The sequence below is a fragment of the Bufo bufo genome, chromosome 7, assembly GCF_905171765.1.
Source record: "Bufo bufo chromosome 7, aBufBuf1.1, whole genome shotgun sequence".
Classification (NCBI taxonomy): domain Eukaryota; kingdom Metazoa; phylum Chordata; class Amphibia; order Anura; family Bufonidae; genus Bufo; species Bufo bufo.
In genome coordinates, this window is record NC_053395.1 from 230,883 (window position 1) to 248,287 (window position 17,405).

The window sequence follows — 17,405 nt, forward strand, 5'->3', positions numbered from 1 at the left end:
GTCCTAACTAAGGGCAACATAGATAAGTGACTGATTCTCTTAGCACAATGCTGGGTCACTTTCTGTAATTGACCAGTCAATCTGCCAACATCTTGTATTGAAAAGCTCCAGCTGATAATGATGAGTCATGAATATTCATGAGCTCCTGACTCTCCCCGCCCACCTGCTGCTGAGTGACAGTTTGTTTCCATAGGAACCAGCAGCAGGTGGGCAGGGGAGTGGCTATAGCTCTGAATTAAATATACGCTGGACTCACTGACATCACGCTGGACTCAAATCAGCTCATTAGCATGCAGCATCTTTGTGTGTATATTAGGAGATAACCGTCTGTCACACCAGTAAGTGAATACATCTAAGGCACTTTTTAGTAGTTAATGATTGTATATAATCAGTTAGATTATAATCAAATATCCACATGACAGGTTCCCTTTAAGAAGAACGCTGGCACTTAGAAGGTACATTTTTCTTTTCTAAATATAAATATAAAATGATTTTTCTTTCATCTCCCTCTGCATGCAAGGGGCTGTCCGAGGATCGTTTGAAACCCTCTGTTTCATGCAGCCCCCTATGGTCAGAGGGACAATTCTGTCAGCAGGGGGCTGTCTGAGACAGAGGAGCGTTTGACACCTGCGTTTCTGCCAGCCCACTACATTAAGAAGTAGCCAATAGCATGTACTGGAAGCAGTAATACAAGGCCTTATTTTTTTTCTCTCCACAGAACTGCCAGCAGCGGACCCGGAACCGGCTGCCACCCCCAGCCCTCCTGTCCCTCATACACCGGTTCAGGTCAATCCTGGTCCCCTACCGGGTCCCTATTTTCAGCATACGCTCTCACATTGGAGATAAAATGTGAGAGCTATGTTAAATAGCAGAAGATCCGGTAGAAGCCGTTGAGAGGACTATGGGGACCTTGTAGTGATGGTTTCCGATGCTCTAGAAGGTTTTGCAGATTAAATGCGTCGAGCGTTAGATGACTTGGCACGCCGATTGGAGGGGGCGGAGTCGATGCGTCAACTCACACCTCACGAACAATACCTGCAAACTTTAGCCTCCCGAATAGACCAAATGACTCCCGAGTAGGTGCAGGAGTTAAAAAATTTGATGGAGAACAGGTTGTGTGAAATTTTGCACCGCCCCCTGTCCCACACCTGCCCCCCATCCACCACCTACCCCCATCCCATTGTTTTCACCCAGCCCCCTTCCGCCAACCTTCCCATTTCAGTCATCCATCCCTTTCCCACCCCCCTGGTAAGGAGCCCAAGGGGCTGTACTAACCTTCTTGGAGCCCAGCCACAACCCCCTGGTAAGGAGCCCAAGGGGCTGTACTAACCTTCTTGGAGCCCAGCCACGCCCCCCTGGTAAGGAGCCCAAGGGGCTGTACTAACCTTCTTGGAGCCCAGCCACACCCCCCTGGTAAGGAGCCCAAGGGGCTGTACTAACCTTCTTGGAGCCCAGCCACACCCCCCTGGTAAGGAGCCCAAGGGGCTGTACTAACCTTCTTGGAGCCCAGCCACAACCCCCTGGTAAGGAGCCCAAGGGGCTGTACTAACCTTCTTGGAGCCCAGCCACGCCCCCCTGGTAAGGAGCCCAAGGGGCTGTACTAACCTTCTTGGAGCCCAGCCACACCCCCCTGGTAAGGAGCCCAAGGGGCTGTACTAACCTTCTTGGAGCCCGGCCACACCCCCCTGGTAAGGAGTCCAAGGGACTGTACTAACCTTCTTGGAGCCCAGCCATACCCCCCTGGTAAGGAGCCCAAGGGGCTGTACTAACCTTCTTGGAGCCCGGCCACACCCCCCTGGTAAGGAGCCCAAGGGGCTGTACTAACCTTCTTGGAGCCCGGCCACACCCCCCTGGTAAGGAGCCCAAGGGGCTGTACTAACCTTCTTGGAGCCCGGCCACGCCCCCCTGGTAAGGAGCCCAAGGGGATGTACTAACCTTCTTGGAGCCCAGCCACACCCCCCTGGTAAGGAGCCCAAGGGGCTGTACTAACCTTCTTGGAGCCCGGCCACACCCCCCTGGTAAGGAGCCCAAGGGGCTGTACTAACCTTCTTGGAGCCCGGCCACACCCCCCTGGTAAGGAGCCCAAGGGGCTGTACTAACCTTCTTGGAGCCCAGCCACACCCCCCTGGTAAGGAGCCCAAGGGGCTGTACTAACCTTCTTGGAGCCCGGCCACACCCCCCTGGTAAGGAGCCCAAGGGGATGTACTAACCTTCTTGGAGCCCAGCCACGCCCCCCTGGTAAGGAGCCCAAGGGGCTGTACTAACCTTCTTGGAGCCCAGCCACACCCCCCTGGTAAGGAGCCCAAGGGGCTGTACTAACCTTCTTGGAGCCCAGCCACGCCCCCGTGGTAAGGAGCCCAAGGGGCTGTACTAACCTTCTTGGAGCCCAGCCACACCCCCCTGGTAAGGAGCCCAAGGGGCTGTACTAACCTTCTTGGAGCCCAGCCACACCCCCCTGGTAAGGAGCCCAAGGGGATGTACTAACCTTCTTGGAGCCCAGCCATGCCCCCCTGGTAAGGAGCCCAAGGGGCTGTACTAACCTTCTTGGAGCCCAACCACGCCCCCCTGGTAAGGAGCCCAAGGGGCTGTACTAACCTTCTTGGAGACGGCCACACCCCCCTGGTAAGGAGCCCAAGGGGATGTACTAACCTTCTTGGAGCCCAGCCACGCCCCCCTGGTAAGGAGCCCAAGGGGCTGTACTAACCTTCTTGGAGCCCAGCCACGCCCCCTGTGAAGGAGCCCAAGGGGCTGTACTAACCTTCTTGGAGCCTAGCCACACCCCCTGTGAAGGAGCCCAAGGGGCTGTACTAACCTTCTTGGAGCCTAGCCACGCCCCCTGTGAAGGAGCCCAAGGGGCTGTACTAACCTTCTTGGAGCCTAGCCACGCCCCCTGTGAAGGAGCCCAAGGGGATGTACTAACCTTCTTGGAGCCCAGCCACGCCCCCCTGGTAAGGAGCCCAGCACCGCCTGCGTCCTCCGAATCTCCTCCTTTATTCAGTTAGATGGCCGTAATCCCGCGATGCGTAAGCTCGCACATGCGCAGTTCCTTCCCTGAGCTTGATGCCAGCACAGGGAAGGAACACCATGCCGACACTGCGCATCACGAGATTACGGCGATCTAACTGTGAAGAAAGGAGGAGATTCGGAGGACACAGGCGGTGCTGGGCTCCTTCACAGGGGGTGTGGCTGGGCTCCAGAAAGGTTAGTACAGCCCCTTAGGCTCATTTACATATCTATAAAATAATTTTTTTAACTAAATAAAAGCACACAGCGCTATAGGACAGGTATATTGCGGACATGCTAGCGGCGATCTAGCCGTGCATGTCCACATCTCTATAACCTAAAACAAGGTGACAGAATCCCTTTAAGTCCCTGTCACCTATGCAGAGCAGGAGTTTATTCACGGCAAAAATAGTAAAAGGTCACCCAAGAATGTAACAGGAAAATTAGTGAAATGTATTTCCTTGTCCACTAGGTAGAACAGTGATAGATTACAGCCAAAAATTGGTGAATTTTACCCGACAATGTAACAGAAAAAGGAGTGAAATGACTTAAAATAAAATACGTAAAAATGAACAAAAAAATTATCTTGATGTATGAGGTGGAGGTCCATATGGAGTAGGAGTTTGAGGAGGCGGTGGACGTAGCGGAGTAGGTGGAAGCGGCGGTGGAGGAGGATGAGGTAGCCAATACAGGTTTTTGGTTTTAATTTAAATTTTGCAAAGTTAGGGTAGACTCCAAAAGAGTGTGAAATATCCAAAATACAAACATGAGCGATTGCGCTGCAGTATAACGATGGCTGGTTACTGCCGGTATACATGTCTATTCTGCACAAGGTACGGACAAGTCCTGTGGGATCCAGGCCTGGTTCATGACCGTGAGCTTGTCCACGTTGGCTGTGGACAGGCGGCTGCGCTCGTCTGTGATAACGACCCCTGCCGTGCTAAACACGCGTTCAGATAATACACCGGCTGGAGGGCAGGCCAGCACCTCCGAGGCGAAAAGGGCAAGCTCAGGACATGTGCCCAATTTGGAGACCCAGAAGTTGAAGGGGGCAGACCCGTCATTCAGTACGTGTAGGCGTGTGCACACATACTGCTCCACCATGTTGGTGAAATGCTGCCTCCCGCTAAGACGTTCCATATCAGCTGGTGGTGCTGGTTGTTGTGGCGTGCTGACAAAGCTTTTCCACATGTCGGCCATGCTAACCCTGCCTTCTGAGGTGCTGGCGCTGACACAGCTGCGTTGGCGACCTCTTCCTCTGCCTTGTGCTTCCACTGTGCCCCCGCTGTCAGGTGGGAATGCCACCAGCAGCGCGTCTACCAGCGTGCGCTTGTACTCGCGCATCTTACGATCACGCTCCAGTGAGGGAATTAAGGACGGTACGTTGTCCGTGTAACGGGGATCCAGCAGCGCGGCCACCCAGGAATCAGCACAAGTTAGAATGTGGGCAACTCAGCGGTCGTTGCGGAGACACTGCAGCATGTAATCGCTCATGTGTGCCAGGCTGCCCAGAGGCAACGACAAGCTGTCCTCTGTGGGAGGTGTATCGTCTGTGTCCTCTGTATCCCCCCAGCCACGCACCAGTGATGGCCATGAGCTGGTCTGGGTGCCACCCTGCTGTGAACATGGTTCCTCCTCCTCCATCTCCTCATCCTCCATCTCCTCCACCTCCAGAACTGTGCCCTGGCTGGACAATTATGTACCTTAGGTTTGTGGCTGCAGGAACCCACCCTCGGAGGCACTTGGGAATGACTGGCTGGAAACCCTATGAAATGATCCCCCTTCCTCCTCCTCCTGTGCCACATCCTCTTCCATCATCGCCAGCAGCGTTTTTTCATGGAGGCCTAGAAGTGGGATAGTAACGCTGAGAACGGCGTCATCGGCACTGGCCATGTTGGTGGAGTACTCGAAACAGCGCAACGAGGAACACAGGTCTCGCATGGAGGCCCAGTCATTGGTGGTGAAGTGGGTCTGATCCACAGAGCGACTGACCCGTGCGTGCTGCAGCTGAAACTCCACTATGGCCTGCTGCTGCTCGCACAGTCTGGCCAGCATGTGCAAGGTGGAGTTCCACCTGGTGGGCACGTCGCATATGAGGCGGTGAGCGAAGTTACGCTGCAGCGCTGACAGGCGAGCAGCGGCAGGATGTGAACGCCGGAAGCGCGAACAGACGGCCCGCACTTTATGCGGCAGCTCTGACATATCAGGTAATGTTTAAGGAATCTCTGCACCACTAAATTCAGCGCATGCGCCAGGCAAGGGATGTGCGTCAAACCGGCTAGTCCCAGAGCTGCTACGAGATTTCGCCCATTATCGCACACCACCAGGCCGGGCTTGAGGCTGACTGGCACCAACCACTCATCGGTCTGTTGTTCAAGGCCCGTCCACAGCTCCTGCGCGGTGTGGGGTTTGTCCCCCAAACAGATACGTTCTAAAACTGCATGCTGTCGTTTACCCCTGGCTGTGCTGAAGTTGGTGGTGAAGGGGTTACGCTGACCGGATGAGGAGCCGGTAGAGGATGAGGAAGCGGAGTAGGAGGAGGAAGCAAACTGAAGCGCCCTGCAATCCTCGGTGCTGGAAGGACAAGCTCCAAACTGCTATCCGCCTCAGGCCCAGCCGCCACTGCATTTACCCAGTGTGCTGTTATGGAGATAAAGCGGCCCTGACCGTGCTTACTGGTCCACGTATTCGGAGTCAGGTGCACCTTGCCACAGATGGCGTTGCGCAGTGCACAGGAAGGGATGGCTCTCCTGGAAAAGTAGTGGCGGCTGGGCACGACGTACTGTGGGAGAGCCACCGCCATAAGGCCTTTAAAACTCTCCGTCTCCACCAGACGGAATGACAGCATTTCAAAGGCCAGTAATTTAGAAATGCTGGCATTCAGGGCCAGGGATGGTGGGTGGGTAGGGGGTACTTCCTCTTCCTCTCCAGCGTTTGGGATATGGAGAGCTGAACGCTTCCGTGGGACATTGTGGAGATGCTTGGTGACCCAGGTGGTGGTGTTGCTGGCAGATCCTCTGCGGGGTGGCAGGTGGCACTGTCACTCCAGAGGTGGATGAAGAGGCCACGACTGCAGCAGAAGAGGAAGCAGGAGGAGCCAGAGACCTTTCTTGGTTTTTGAGGTGTCTTCTCCACTGCAGCTCGTGCTTTGCACTTAGATGCCTGGTCATGCAGGTTGTGCTCAGGTTGAGAACGTTTATGCCTCGCTTCAGGCTCTGATTGCACAGCGTGCAAACCACTCGTGTCTTCTCGTCAGCACATTGTCTGAAGAACTGCCACGTCAGGGAACTCCTTGGAGCTGGCTTTGGTGTGCTCGGTCCCTTGCTGCGGTGGGCAGTAGCAGGCGTACGGTCTAGAGGACGGCCGCTCCGCTTTTGCACTCTGCTCCCTCTTCTGCTGTGCTGGTGGCTCTGTGCGACCACCGCCTCTTCCTCCGAACTACATCGGTCACTCGCATGACTTTGATTCCATGTGGGGTCTAGGACCTCATTGTCCTCCACATCATCTTCCACCCAGTCTTCACCCCTGCCCTCCTTGTCGGTCTGCACACTGCAGAAAGCCCCAGCAGTTGGCACCTGTGTTTGGTCATCATCCGAGACGTGCTGCGGTGGTCCTCCCATGTACTCATCTTGAAAGATAAGTGGTTGGGCATCGGTGCACTCAATCTCTTCCACTTCTGGGGCAGGGCTAGGTGGACGGCCCTGGGAAACCCGGCTAACAGAGTCATCAAAAAGCAGAAGAGACTGCTGCATGACTTGGGGCTCAGACTGCTTGGCTGATTTGCAAGGGGGCGAGGTGAAAGACTGATGGACATCGGCTGCAGGTGCCAACTGTGGTCTTTCAGCAGGAGACTGGGTGGGAGACAATGTGAAGGAACTGGATCCACTGTCAGCCACCCAATCTACTATCTCCTGTACTTGTTCAGGCCTCACCATTCATAGAGCCGCATTAGGCCCGACCAAATACCGCTGCAGATTCTGTCGCCTACTCGCACCTGAGGAAGGGGTTTCACTTGTGTGTGTAGCTGGCACAGATCGACCACGTCCTCTCCCTGCAACAGGAGCTCCACCAGCAGCACCACGACCTGGGCCACGTCCCTTATTCAACCTAACTGCAGTATTGACTGGTTGTATTTGACTGTGACAGATACAGCAAAGGCCCCAGATGGAGGGTCTTGCAAAAAAAATGGGTGATTTTTTTTAACCCAGAATATAATTGCAGTATTTCAAGCTTGTATTTGACTGTCTCAAATGCACATATGCAGTGCTGGTGCACAGAACTTGCATAAAATGGCCGCCGCCGCCCACCTAACAGACGGATAAAAGTTATTTTTCTGTGTCACTGGGCTCAGGGCATGGTAAAAAGATTGTGCACTGGACCCAAAAAACTAAATCTATGTAGATCGCTGAGTTAACAAGCACTTCTGATAACGGATTCTGTCCTATTCTCCCCCTCACATCAGCAGCATCCTCTCCCTACACTGAGCACAGCAGAGTGACGGACCCCACATCGCCAGCACTCTCATAGAAAATGCCTTCTCTTGTCCGCAATTGCGGACAAGAATAGGAAATGTTCTATTTTTGGACCGCACATTCCTGCCCCATTGAAAAAGAATGGGTACGCACCTGTTCCGCAAAATTGCGGAATGGATGCAGACCCATTTTGCGGACCTGTTAATGGACCCTAAGGGCTCATGCACACGACCGTATGCCCTCTGAGACATACGGTCTGTGAGCGGGCCATATGTCCCAGGGTCGGCATACATCGTGTGCTCGGGGTCCAGCGCACAGACACGGAGCTCGGGGTCCAGCGCACAGACACGGAGCTCGGGGTCCAGCGCACAGACACGGAGCTCGGGGTCCAGCGCACAGACACGGAGCTCGGGGTCCAGCGCACAGACACGGAGCTCGGGGTCCAGCGCACAGACACGGAGCTCGGGGTCCAGCGCACAGACACGGAGCTCGGGGTCCAGCGCACAGACACGGAGCTCGGGGTCCAGCGCACAGACACGGAGCTGTCTCTCTCTCTCTCGTTGGGAAGCCCCATTGTATCGGATTTCATTCTCTCGGCGTACGCTGGTGATGTTGGACAGGTTTTTTTGTGGCTGACAGATGCGGGAGGGTCTGGATATTTTGGCTGGGTTCAGGTAGGGTTTTCTTCTTCTGGTTTCTTGTAGAAGTTGGACTTTAACGCGGTAGATATGTATTCTGGTTGGTACGTCTCTCGGAGTTGTATAGTGCATGGGAAGAAGTGATTGAGAAGTTGGGGGGGGGGGGGGGGGGGGCGACCAACTTCAGGAATCGCTCTTATTTTTACATTATTTCGACGCGATGTCTCTTCTAGATCTACAACTTTATCTTGAAGCGATTTTATTTCAGTAATGGCATTATTGTATGCGTCTACAAGATCACTGTGGGCTGCAATGAATTCTTCCATTTCGTTTTCTATATGGGAAGTGCGAGAGGATAGGTTCTCAATATCTTTATGGATATTTTGCACAATTTGCCCAAATATTGCTTTGTAGGGAAGATAACTTATCTTTCAGCATGTTTTCTGTGATGGGTTGTTCATTTGATATAATATCTTGGTTTGGAGAATATATTGAAGATTCTTGGGAGAGTATTCTACGTTTTTGGCTGGTTTCTTAAAGTTTGGGTGGGTTTGAGGAGATAAAGTCAGCATCCTTCTGTTTTTTCCTTTTGTAACTTAAAAGGGTTTCTACCACCAGAAATACCGTTATGTATCTGACTGATATAGCGATGCGCTAATGTCCCCACTACATAACAGGGTGTTTGCTACCTTCCTCCCTGCAGCCGTTCTGATAAAATAAGCACTTTTATAATATGCTAATGAGCCTCTAGGTGCTATGTGGGCGTAGAATCAGCACCTAGAGCAGTGATGGTGAACCTTTTAGAGACCGAGTGCCCAAACTGCAACCCAAAGCCTGCTTATTTATTGCAAAGTGCCAACACGACAATTAAACCTGAATACTATAGTCCAATATAGTATATATTCCATGTACTTTATCATTTAGCTATAATAGCCTGCCTATATTCAATGTGCTGCCTGTGCTGTTCATAGTGCGCCCTGCGCTGATGAATGGCAGGAAGAGTCTAAGACATATTGGTACACCATAGACTTTTTCCAGGGTGCGGGTGCCCAGAGAGAGGGCTCTCAGTGCCACCTCTGGCACCCGTGCCATAGGTTCGCCACCACTGACCTAGAGCCTCCGTCTACTCACCCTTTATCCCGCCCAGGTCCCCTGTTCTGCCCGCGACGCTCCTCTTGATTGATGTCACGGTTCGCAGCATCGCATACGAAATCCCGTGCCTGCGCCGTTCACTTCTGTATTCGGCACAGGCGCAGTGAGTGAAGGCCGCTCTCCTGATGCCGTCGGCGCCGGCACCGTGAGGAATCCGGCACCAGGAGTGCATCATTCACTCACTGCGCCTGCGCCGAATACAGAAGTGAACGGCGCAGGCGCGGGATTTATTTCGTACGCGATCAATCAAGAGGAGTGGGGCGGGCAGAACAGGGGACCTGGGCGGGATAAAGGGTGAGTAGACGGAGGCTCTAGGTGCTGATTCTACGCCCACATTGCACCTAGAGGCTCATTAGCATATTATAAAAGTGCCCGTTTTATGAGAACGGCTGCAGGGAGAAAGGTAACAAACATTAGCGCATCACTATATCAGTCCGCTACATAACGGTATTTCTGGTGGTAGAAGCCCTTTAATATCTGGTGTGTTAATAAGATTGTGAGGATTACTAGCCGATAAGTTACGGGATAATATCGGCATTTTGTTAAAATTCTGAGCCAGAACTCCGACCCACAAGGCAGCAGCCAGGAGGACTTACCTGCAAGCTCTGCCCCAACAGTCCCTCTTCAGTCCCTGCCGGACTACACAGCAGCTCATCCAGAACACGCAGGAAGTCACTGGAGCACGCCTGCAGCTCTCTGGAGCAAAACGAAGGGTTAACAGTTGACATGTCAAGGAGCTACACGTGAGAAAGACTATAAGATCGCTGAACTTCAACCTCACCTGGAAGATTCCGGAAGTCCCCAAAAACAGTAATAGGAATTCAGCAGCACAAAAAGATCAGACAGGAAGGAGACGGCCCAGGAGCACTGCATATGGAGAGCAAGACAATGAGAGGAGAGAAGCAAGGAGCATCATATTGTCTATAAAGCACGGCAATTACTCCCACCATCTCCAAAATACACTGTTACTCTCAACATCCCTGAAGGAGATGAGAATACTATACCATCAATCTAGCCTTTCTGCGTGTAGTCTGCACAACAATCTTTACAACAGCTCGGGTACAACACACACAGTAAACCAGTCTACACATAGGGCACACGGGGTAATCTGCCACACCATGTAACCCTGAGGAGCAAAACCATCATCTACACATGGGGCACACGGGGGGACCTGCCGCACCATGAACCCTGAGGTGCAAAACCATCATCTACACATGGGGCACACAGGGTGATCTGCCACACCATGAACCCTGAGAAGCAAAACCATCATCTACACATGGGGCACACGGGGGGACCTGCCGCACCATGAACCCTGAGGAGCAAAATCATCAACTACACATGGGGCACACAGGGTGATCTGCCACACCATGAACCCTGAGGAGAAAAGTCATCATCTACACATGGGGCACACGGGGTGATCTGCCACACCATGTAACCCTGAGGAACAAAACCATCATCTACACATGGGGAACACGGGGTAATCTGCCACACCATGTAACCCTGAGGAGCAAAATCATCATCTACACATGGGGCACACGGGGGGACCTGCCGCACCATGAACCCTGAGGAGCAAAACCATCATCTACACATGGGGCACACGGGGGGACCTGCCGCACCATGAACCCTGAGGAGCAAAACCATCATCTACACATGGGGTACACGGGGGGACCTGCCGCACCATGAACCCTGAGGAGCAAAACCATCATCTACACATGGGGCACACGGGGGGACCTGCCGCACCATGAACCCTGAGGTGCAAAACCATCATCTACACATGGGGCACACGGGGGGACCTGCCACACCATGAACCCTGAGGAGCAAAACCATCATCTACACATGGGGCACACGGGGGGACCTGCCGCACCATGAACCCTGAGGTGCAAAACCATCATCTACACATGGGGCACACGGGGGGACCTGCCACACCATGAACCATGAGGAGCAAAACCATCATCTACACATGGGGCACACGGGGGGACCTGCCACACCATGAACCATGAGGAGCAAAATCATCATCTACACATGGGGCACACTGGGTGATCTGCCACACCATGAACACTGAGGAGCAAAATCATCATCTACACATGGGGCACACGGGGGGACCTGCCGCACCATGAACCATGAGGAGCAAAACCATCATCTACACATGGGGTACACAGGGTGATCTGCCACACCATGAACCCTGAGAAGCAAAACCATCATCTACACATGGGGCACACGGGGGGACCTGCCGCACCATGAACCCTGAGGAGCAAAATCATCATCTACACATGGGGCACACGGGGGGACCTGCCGCACCATGAACCCTGAGGAGCAAAACCATCATCTACACATGGGGCACACGGGGGGACCTGCCGCACCATGAACCCTGAGGAGCAAAACCATCATCTACACATGGGGTACACGGGGGGACCTGCCGCACCATGAACCCTGAGGAGCAAAACCATCATCTACACATGGGGCACACGGGGGGACCTGCCGCACCATGAACCCTGAGGAGCAAAATCATCATCTACACATGGGGCACACAGGGTAATCTGCCACACCATGTAACCCTGAGGAGCAAAATCATCATCTACACATGGGGCACACAGGGTGATCTGCCACACCATGAACCCTGAGGAGCAAAATCATCATCTACACATGGGGCACACGGGGGGACCTGCCACACCATGAACCCTGAGGAGCAAAATCATCATCTACACATGGGGCACACAGGGTGATCTGCCACACCATGAACCCTGAGGAGCAAAATCATCATCTACACATGGGGAAAACGGGGGGACCTGCCGCACCATGAACCCTGAGGAGCAAAACCATCATCTACACATGGGGCACACAGGGTGATCTGCCACACCATAAACCCTGAGGAACAAAATCATCATCTACACATGGGGCACACGGGGGGACCTGCCGCACCATGAACCCTGAGGAGAAAAACCATCATCTACACATGGGGTACACGGGGAAATCTGCCGCACCATGAACCCTGAGGAGCAAAATCATCATCTACACATGGGGCACACAGGGGGGACCGGCCACACCATGAACCCTGAGGAGCAAAACCATCATCTACACATGGGGAACCGGCCACACCATGAACCCTGAGGAGCAAAACCATCATCTACACATGGGGCACACGGGGGGACCTGCCACACTAAACATTTTGCAATGACTTAGTTGAAAGCCGCCAAAGCATTCAGAGCCAAGCAGTACAAGATGTGCCACGTCCTGTGGTTATACCCACTGGGACTTTATAAATCAATGCACTCAGACACACAAGTCTCCGGTATATACAGGTATAATACCCCATCCCCTGTGTTATATACAGAGAGGAGAGGCTCCAGTATATACAGGTATAATACCCCATCCCCTGTGTTATATACAGAGAGGAGAGTCTCCGGTATATACAGGTATAATACCCCATCCCCTGTGTTATATACAGAGAGGAGAGTACAGTATATACAGGTATAATAGCCCATCCCCTGTGTCATATACAGAGAGGAGAGGCTCCAGTATATACAGGTATAATACCCCATCCCCTGTGTTATATACAGAGAGGAGAGTCTCCGGTATATACAGGTATAATACCCCATCCCCTGTGTTATATACAGAGAGGAGAGTACAGTATATACAGGTATAATAGCCCATCCCCTGTGTCATATACAGAGAGGAGAGGCTCCAGTATATACAGGTATAATACCCCATCCCCTGTGTTATATACAGAGAGGAGAGTACAGTATATACAGGTATAATACCCCATCCCCTGTGTTATATACAGAGAGGAGAGGCTCCAGTATATACAGGTATAATAGCCCATCCCCTGTGTTATATACAGAGAGGAGAGGCTCCAGTATATACAGGTATAATACCCCAACCCCTGTGTTATATACAGAGAGGAGAGTCTACAGTATATACAGGTATAATACCCCATCCCCTGTGTTATATACAGAGAGGAGAGTACAGTATATACAGGTATAATACCCCAACCCCTGTGTTATATACAGAGAGGAGAGGCTCCAGTATATACAGGTATAATACCCCATCCCCTGTGTTATATACAGAGAGGAGAGGCTCCAGTATATACAGGTATAATACCCCATCCCCTGTGTTATATACAGAGAGGAGAGTCTACGGTATATACAGGTATAATACCCCATCCCCTGTGTTATATACAGAGAGGAGAGGCTCCGGTATATACAGGTATAATACCCCATCCCCTGTGTTATATACAGAGAGGAGAGGCTCCAGTATATACAGGTATAATACCCCATCCCCTGTGTTATATACAGAGAAGAGAGGCTCCAGTATATACAGGTATAATAGCCCATCCCCTGTGTTATATACAGAGAGGAGAGGCTCCAGTATATACAGGTATAATAGCCCATCCCCTGTGTTATATACAGAGAGGAGAGGCTCCAGTATATACAGGTATAATACCCCATCCCCTGTGTTATATACAGAGAGGAGAGGCTCCAGTATATACAGGTATAATACCCCATCCCCTGTGTTATATACAGAGAGGAGAGGCTCCAGTATATACAGGTATAATACCCCATCCCCTGTGTTATATACAGAGAGGAGAGGCTCCAGTATATACAGGTATAATACCCCATCCCCTGTGTTATATACAGAGAGGAGAGGCTCCAGTATATACAGGTATAATACCCCATCCCCTGTGTTATATACAGAGAGGAGAGGCTCCAGTATATACAGGTATAATACCCCATCCCCTGTGTTATATACAGAGAGGAGAGTCTACAGTATATACAGGTATAATACCCCATCCCCTGTGTTATATACAGAGAGGAGAGTCTACAGTATATACAGGTATAATACCCCATCCCCTGTGTTATATACAGAGAGAAGAGGCTCCAGTATATACAGGTATAATACCCCATCCCCTGTGTTATATACAGAGAGAAGAGGCTCCAGTATATACAGGTATAATACCCCATCCGCTGTGTTATATACAGAGAGGAGAGGCTCCAGTATATACAGGTATAATACCCCATCCCCTGTGTTATATACAGAGAGGAGAGGCTCCGGTATATACAGGTATAATACCCCATCCCCTGTGTTATATACAGAGAGGAGAGGCTCCAGTATATACAGGTATAATACCCCATCCCCTGTGTTATATACAGAGAGGAGAGGCTCCAGTATATACAGGTATAATACCCCATCCCCTGTGTTATATACAGAGAGGAGAGTCTCCGGTATATACAGGTATAATACCCCATCCCCTGTGTTATATACAGAGAGGAGAGGCTCCAGTATATACAGGTATAATACCCCATCCCCTGTGTTATATACAGAGAGGAGAGGCTCCGGTATATACAGGTATAATACCCCATCCCCTGTGTTATATACAGAGAGGAGAGTCTACAGTATATACAGGTATAATACCCCATCCCCTGTGTTATATACAGAGAGGAGAGGCTCCAGTATATACAGGTATAATACCCCATCCCCTGTGTTATATACAGAGAGGAGAGTACAGTATATACAGGTATAATACCCCATCCCCTGTGTTATATACAGAGAGGAGAGGCTCCAGTATATACAGGTATAATACCCCATCCCCTGTGTTATATACAGAGAGGAGAGGCTCCAGTATATACAGGTATAATACCCCATCCCCTGTGTTATATACAGAGAGGAGAGTCTCCGGTATATACAGGTATAATACCCCATCCCCTGTGTCATATACAGAGAGGAGAGGCTCCGGTATATACAGGTATAATACCCCATCCCCTGTGTCATATACAGAGAGGAGAGTCTCCGGTATATACAGGTATAATACCCCATCCCCTGTGTTATATACAGAGAGGAGAGTCTCCGGTATATACAGGTATAATACCCCATCCCCTGTGTTATATACAGAGAGGAGAGGCTCCAGTATATACAGGTATAATACCCCATCCCCTGTGTTATATACAGAGAGGAGAGGCTCCAGTATATACAGGTATAATACCCCATCCCCTGTGTTATATACAGAGAGGAGAGGCTCCAGTATATACAGGTATAATACCCCATCCCCTGTGTTATATACAGAGAGGAGAGTACAGTATATACAGGTATAATACCCCATCCCCTGTGTTATATACAGAGAGGAGAGTCTCCGGTATATACAGGTATAATACCCCATCCCCTGTGTTATATACAGAGAGGAGAGTCTACAGTATATACAGGTATAATACCCCATCCCCTGTGTTATATACAGAGAGGAGAGTACAGTATATACAGGTATAATACCCCATCCCCTGTGTTATATACAGAGAGGAGAGTCTCCGGTATATACAGGTATAATACCCCATCCCCTGTGTTATATACAGAGAGGAGAGGCTCCAGTATATACAGGTATAATACCCCATCCCCTGTGTTATATACAGAGAGGAGAGTCTACAGTATATACAGGTATAATACCCCATCCCCTGTGTTATATACAGAGAGGAGAGTACAGTATATACAGGTATAATACCCCATCCCCTGTGTTATATACAGAGAGGAGAGGCTACAGTATATACAGGTATAATACCCCATCCCCTGTGTTATATACAGAGAGGAGAGTACAGTATATACAGGTATAATACCCCATCCCCTGTGTTATATACAGAGAGGAGAGGCTCCAGTATATACAGGTATAATACCCCATCCCCTGTGTTATATACAGAGAGGAGAGGCTCCAGTATATACAGGTATAATACCCCATCCCCTGTGTCATATACAGAGAGGAGAGGAGAGGCTCCAGTATATACAGGTATAATACCCCATCCCCTGTGTTATATACAGAGAGGAGAGTCTACAGTATATACAGGTATAATACCCCATCCCCTGTGTTATATACAGAGAGGAGAGGCTCCGGTATATACAGGTATAATACCCCATCCCCTGTGTTATATACAGAGAGGAGAGGCTCCAGTATATACAGGTATAATAGCCCATCCCCTGTGTCATATACAGAGAGGAGAGGAGAGGCTCCAGTATATACAGGTATAATACCCCATCCCCTGTGTTATATACAGAGAGGAGAGGCTACAGTATATACAGGTATAATACCCCATCCCCTGTGTCATATACAGAGAGGAGAGGCTACAGTATATACAGGTATAATACCCCATCCCCTGTGTTATATACAGAGAGGAGAGGCTACAGTATATACAGGTATAATACCCCATCCCCTGTGTTATATACAGAGAGGAGAGTCTCCGGTATATACAGGTATAATACCCCATCCCCTGTGTCATATACAGAGAGGAGAGGAGAGGCTCCAGTATATACAGGTATAATACCCCATCCCCTGTGTTATATACAGAGAGGAGAGTCTACAGTATATACAGGTATAATACCCCATCCCCTGTGTTATATACAGAGAGGAGAGGCTCCGGTATATACAGGTATAATACCCCATCCCCTGTGTTATATACAGAGAGGAGAGTCTACAGTATATACAGGTATAATACCCCATCCCCTGTGTCATATACAGAGAGGAGAGGCTCCAGTATATACAGGTATAATACCCCATCCCCTGTGTTATATACAGAGAGGAGAGGCTCCGGTATATACAGGTATAATACCCCATCCCCTGTGTTATATACAGAGAGGAGAGTACAGTATATACAGGTATAATACCCCATCCCCTGTGTTATATACAGAGAGGAGAGGCTCCAGTATATACAGGTATAATACCCCATCCCCTGTGTTATATACAGAGAGGAGAGGCTCCAGTATATACAGGTATAATACCCCATCCCCTGTGTTATATACAGAGAGGAGAGTCTCCGGTATATACAGGTATAATACCCCATCCCCTGTGTTATATACAGAGAGGAGAGGCTCCGGTATATACAGGTATAATACCCCATCCCCTGTGTCATATACAGAGAGGAGAGTCTCCGGTATATACAGGTATAATACCCCATCCCCTGTGTCATATACAGAGAGGAGAGTCTCCGGTATATACAGGTATAATACCCCATCCCCTGTGTTATATACAGAGAGGAGAGGCTCCAGTATATACAGGTATAATACCCCATCCCCTGTGTTATATACAGAGAGGAGAGGCTCCAGTATATACAGGTATAATACCCCATCCCCTGTGTTATATACAGAGAGGAGAGTACAGTATATACAGGTA

General features: G+C 50.5%; 1 protein-coding gene across 6 annotated transcripts in view; it reads right to left on the reverse strand.

The window, feature by feature from the left end:
- STK36 (serine/threonine kinase 36) overlaps positions 1–17,405 on the reverse strand; it is a 112,015-nt gene that overhangs the window by 54,021 nt on the left and 40,589 nt on the right. For 5 of the 6 annotated variants that reach the window (XM_040440807.1, XM_040440808.1, XM_040440804.1 and 2 more), the window contains 2 exons: positions 10,047–10,132; positions 9,862–9,961 (listed from right to left, as the gene is read on the reverse strand). The exons of the other annotated variant lie outside the window; for it this stretch is intronic. In XM_040440807.1, coding sequence (XP_040296741.1) covers positions 9,862–9,961; positions 10,047–10,132 — 186 coding nt within the window. The remainder of the gene's footprint in view (positions 1–9,861; positions 9,962–10,046; positions 10,133–17,405) is intronic. 6 annotated transcript variants of the gene reach the window in all.